This window comes from Cydia amplana, chromosome 7 (assembly GCF_948474715.1).
Source record: "Cydia amplana chromosome 7, ilCydAmpl1.1, whole genome shotgun sequence".
Lineage (NCBI taxonomy): Eukaryota > Metazoa > Arthropoda > Insecta > Lepidoptera > Tortricidae > Cydia > Cydia amplana.
Window position 1 is genome coordinate 1019187 of NC_086075.1, and position 5860 is coordinate 1025046.

The window sequence follows — 5860 nt, forward strand, 5'->3', positions numbered from 1 at the left end:
GCTCGCAAAAAGCCAGCAATCTATAGACAACTAGTGCTCGCGGCGCATTCGCTAGATGTGGACGCAACTTAAAAATAATCAATATCATATATTTATGCTAACATTTTCACAACCATGTTGACTCTTAAGATATTAATTTTCAATCATTCAAATCTAATACGTAGCACCAATACAGCTGCCATTAGGTCATGACAAAACTATAATTTAAGTACCTAATATTACTTAACTATCTTGTTTATCTAAAAAAGTTAAATGTCAAATTCTAATAGAACAAAATTTTATTTAAAATTATAATGAGGATGCGCACTGAATCTATCATTTTTTTTTATTATTTATTAGAAAAATTTGAATGAAGAATTTGATTAACACTGAATAATGTTATACCTATTTCGACGCAATGAAGCCACGCTGTTATGTCGTCGCCCAAATCTAACATTTAATTTGTTTTTCTTGTATTCGTGTTTTGTAGTTTCACAATGCCTTGGTTTTACTGTAATGCTGTGTCACTTACTTGAGTAATAATAATAAATAAATTGTCATTTACTTTATACTTAATCTAATATGGATAAAACGTTAAAATGAGAAGTAATTTTTCTGAATTGTTAACATCCATGCAGTGCACAGTGCTTTTATTTGATATGTAGGTACTATAATATGTAAGCATTAGAATGGCAGGCTCTAATCAAAAGCCAGGAAACCTTTTTAATGTTATTTTGGGTGAATTTCAACAGGTCCAAAATTTACCTAATTTTGGTGGGATTTTTAGGGTTCCGTAGCCAAATGGCAAAAAACGGAACCCTTATAGATTCGTCATGTCTGTCTGTCTGTCTGTCTGTCTGTCTGTCCGTCTGTCCGTCTGTCCGTCTGTCCGTCTGTCCGTCTGTCTGTCCGTCCGTATGTCACAGCCACTTTTCTCCGAAACTATAAGAACTATACTGTTGAAACTTGGTAAGTAGATGTATTCTGTGAACCGCATTAAGATTTTCACACAAAAAAAGAAAAAAAACAAAAAAAATTTGGGGTTCCCCATACTTCGAACTGAAACTCAAAATTTTTTTTTTCATCAAACCCATACGTGTGGGGTATCTATGGATAGGTCTTCAAAAATGATATTGAGGTTTCTAATATCATTTTTTTCTAAACTGAATAGTTTGCGCGAGAGACACTTCCAAAGTGGTAAAATGTGTGTCCCCCCCCCCCCCTGTAACTTCTAAATTAAGAGAATGATAAAACTAAAAAAAATATATGATGTACATTACCATGTAAACTTCCACCGAAAATTGGTTTGAACGAGATCTAGCAAGTAGTTTTTTTTTAATACGTCATAAATCGCCTAAATACGGAACCCTTCATGGGCGAGTCCGACTCGCACTTGGCCGCTTTTTTATTTTTGTAGTTTATGTCTAAAGTATGTATCGATAATACGTAACTAGTCACATTCGATATTGTGTAGTAATGGCCTTTCATTATACATAGTAGTTTTAGAGATATTATGATTTTAATAATTTGGTTGCCACCAAAATTTGATTTACTGGCCACCATCCCTATTATAGTCTGTATCTTTAGGTATTTCAATAAAAGTAAACGAAATCTACCCTCATATGGCTCCTTAAGCCAGTTGAGGGTAGATGAAAACATTACACGATCAAATAATGAAGGTTAAAGTCAGTGCAATTACAAAAAGTGAAATTTTGTTTTATTGCAAAGTATTTATTTTTTACTGGCAATCAGTCATGAATACTATGAATACAAAATATAAATATCTGACAGCATATACAAAATTACTTAGTTATGGCTCATAAGTCTCAATTTTGGTGGCATTAAGCAATCACAACAACGCAACGCAAGCAACGTATAACTCACGTTTCAAGATTATAGTTAAAAAAAGAAACTATAAACATGCTTTAAATACAGTTCACACAAAAACAACTACTTTTCGGTCATTAGTTAGATACACCACCAAAATTGCATTAAAAAGTATTTTAATACATCAAAATTAGATACTTACGCGTTTGCTTGACCGATCTAGCGTCATACGACATGTGCATCATCGCTCAGTGCCGGAGCAGACCTGAATTAACAGGTTAAGTGGTATCCAGATGAGACAATTTTTCGCCAATCTGATGAAATTCTCCGATCGAATCAGCAGGTGCGGACACATAAATGCCAATTTTCATAGTAATCATCTATGGAATGAATTTTCCTGATCAAATCAACTGATTTGATCAGTCCCGTCTGGATACCACTTTACTCCACGTTTGTTAGCCTTGTTGCGTTTCGTTCGACCATAAAATTCATTTTCAATATTTACCACCATACTATTTTACCAGGACAACTTATATGCTTAGTTTAGGGTACCAATTCATGAACTAATCTTCACTTTTATTTTCCTATAATATACGTAGACTAATAACGAGTAAAAGTTTGTGAAGTTTTAGTTAATAGAAATCATTCAAGAAAAACGGATTCGGGACACTACACCAAAATTATAATTGCGGTGAAAAAAAATTTTTTTTTAAATAACAATAACTTTTATAACATTTTGCGATTTGGCTTAAGATAATAATTTGTGTAAGGTTTTCAGAAAAAAAATACCATTGTGAAACAATTAGTCCACACTGTCATTATCAGCTCCGCCGCAAAAAACAATCGTTGAGATAATCACCCTTTTAGGCATTAATAGTAATAAGTATTATTTTCATTGAGATATATCTCAGGACTAGCCTTACGAGCAATAATAATGGGGCATGAAAGGGGCCAGTACAGCGGTGTGACACCGCTACGACACGATGGGTTCTTGAGTTAATTCGCATCACGCGCGCAATTGGTCGCAACTAGTTGCGTTAGACTGCACGATTGGCTCGAATTTGTGAGTGACACCGCTGAACTAGTACCATTTTTAATGCCCGTAAGGCCCGTCCGGAGATATACGTTAATGATTATTTTCAATTCGTCACTATATAGGTACCTTCAGATTATATTTGGATTATCTCTGTATTATTTGAGCTTGTGTGTCATTTTCTGAGGGCCTAGCCAAGTGACAATGGATTATAGAATACTCCAATAGAAATAAAAACTTAAATAATTTATGGAAATTATGACATATATGTATGACCTTTAGTCATATCTGATATAGTCTGTAAATTTTTCTAAGATCAAGTACACCATAGTAAATGTATGCCGAACTTGATCTTAGAAATCAGACAAGCTATACATTTCTACTTTTTGACTGGTGTTTTTCATCAACTGACTATCATCTTGGCTTGGCCTTAAACCAATAAAACAGCAACGTGAAATTAAAACATAAAAACAAAAACTTTATTAACAGCCAGGTTATACAGGGGATCTAGCTAACTTAAGCAGCTTTGGGGATGTGAGCGCCCTGGGGCTGGAAGCCGTTCTCGTCGGCGACGTAAGTGACGGAGTAGGTGACGCCATCTTGCCCCACGTAGGAGAACTGTCCGCGGACTTGGATGGCCTCGTTCTCGGTGCCGACGTTCGCGAGCTGACCTTGCTCCTCCTGCTTGATGCCGTTGGAGGTCTCCAGGCTGTGAAAGAGAAACATTTAAACTAAGAGAAAATACTTGTATAGCTGGTCAACCAAATTTTGTCAGTAAAAAAAGGCGCGAAATTCTAATTTTCTATGGGATATCCCTTCGCGCCTACATTTTTCAAATTTGGCGCCTTTTTCTACTGTCAAGATCTGGTTGATCAAGTATATATGCGTTACTCAAGGAAGACAATATGCCGCTAGTTTCTGAGAGGAAGATTCTCCATAAGAAGCCGATGGCCAATCCTTAGCATCTGCGAAATTAAAGACCTGGTGGGTGAACCTAACATCGTAGGGGAGACTAAAGCTCACAGACTCTGTTGGCCAGGTTATTTTGAGAGAATGGATTAAGATCGGAATGTGAAAATATTCAATTTTTTTATTCTTTTCTTACGATTTCTGGTAGGATGTACTTTTGATTAATAAGTATCTCAAATTATTAATTTCGATTAGATTAGTACTTAATCTAGTGCGGTAAAACATGTTACGTTTCACTTGGCAGCAAAGTTTGATCACCTTACGCTTACATGTCTTCAAAACCTCGCACAAGATTTCACCTCTTGATATATTTCAGTTCGGGTCTCAATTACCACAAGGGTTAAACAACAACTCTGCTGAATGAAACAATATTGTAATTGTACTTACGCAAATTGGTAGCCATCAACTCCGATGTTGGTCAGCTCGCTGCGCAAGACCTGGGCGTCAGCGTCGGGGCCGCGTTGCGGGGCGGCGGCCACGGCGGCCACGATCAGGGCGAATACGATGAACTGCAGAAAAAATAAACAGGCAAATAAATAACTAGTAATTTTGTGGTTAAAAGTTTAACTCGCACGTCTAGACCATAGGTTTCCATTTTCAAGCACTTAATAGTGTTAACTTGTTAAGCACAGGTTCACGTTTACCATTATTCAACTATACTGATATCATTTTGGAAGAGCAAATTGACAGCATTTTGAAATAACAAATGTATACAAGTAGGGTTTGCAATCCGGATCCGAAATGTATGAAATTATCCGGATCTGGATCCGGATCCGCGGATATTCCCATATATTTCGGATCCGTCGTGCAAACCCTATACATTCAATAGTTATGTCTCGCGGCACACTGTAAAAGCTTTTACGTCACCGCTACGCGAGAAGAAAATTTCACTTCCTGGCCGAGGCAAGACGTAACACTTTAGACAAACCACGGGCGGTAATTCGTAAAGCCCCAGATCTCACACCCTGCTGCCAACTCAGTTTATTTTGCAATTTTGATGCCGCAAACGGCACTAAACTTCTCTACCATTTCTTCAAAAAAGTGACCACTAATATCATTTGCAAGCCAACGCCGAAATAATCCTAATTTTAGGCAACACTGCAAAGCAGACGTGAATATAAAATAAAAAGGTATTTAAATAAAAACAGATAATGCTCCGTCGTGATTTATAGAGCAACCAAAATAAACATTAAAAATTAAAGTGTAAAATGATGATTGAAAAATGTGGGCATCCTTATCAAACACAGATAAATATGTAGTTAAAATTATCACAAAAGAACAATCCGAACACTTCACCAAAATTCACTAACCGATTTCATTTTTGCGGATTGGAGTAGTCAGGCTAGACTTCACAAGAGACTAATGCAATTATTAGGCAGGACACGCCTTTTATACGGACGGCGCATCACAAGGATATCAGGTTCTGGCGGAATTAGAAATATTCTACTAGTGCTTTTTAGATATTTAAATCAGTGTTTCAAAAATTGTGGCCTTACACCTGAGGAAACCGTTTAACTACACTGATGAGGAAAAATTTGCCAAAATATTTATTTTACATTTAAAAACTCAAATGAACTACTTACACAAATACACAATACTATTCTACGTACACTAGTTTTATTAAAGTTAATTTAAGTATTCATAGTCATCCGCGCTACATGTTACGGATAGCCTAAGTGTCCATTTTCATGCACTATTAGATAATGACTAAAATCATCAGCAACAACATTAAATGGGACTGTTTTAAAATGCAGATGAACTTGCCAGAGCCGGATCTGAAAGTAACCTTACAGGTCCGGAACCATTTGTGGGTCTCTCACAGGGAACCGTCAAAACGGCTATCAAAGACCACACTAAGACCAAACATCAGGAAGAATGGGACAGTCTGACGGGTCTAAAGCACGCAAAGCTCTTTATGCAAGAAGTAGACTCCGGTTGGAGCAAAAAGCTCTGGAAACTTAGCAAAAGATAACTCCAAATCATAACGGGGGTGTTCACTGGCCATTACGGGGCCAAAGGTATTCTGGCCAAAATGGGACACGCTGATGACAC

General features: G+C 36.8%; 1 protein-coding gene across 1 annotated transcript; it reads right to left on the reverse strand.

The window, feature by feature from the left end:
• Positions 1–3293: 3293 nt before the first annotated feature.
• Positions 3294–5613, reverse strand: LOC134649522 (flexible cuticle protein 12-like). The gene is made up of 3 exons (XM_063504281.1): positions 5600–5613; positions 4196–4348; positions 3294–3548 (listed from the first exon to the last, which is right to left on the reverse strand). The coding sequence occupies exons 1-3, from the start codon at positions 5611–5613 to the stop codon at positions 3356–3358; spliced, it is 360 nt and encodes a 119-aa protein (XP_063360351.1). The 3' UTR covers positions 3294–3355.
• Between the last annotated feature and the right edge of the window lie 247 nt (positions 5614–5860).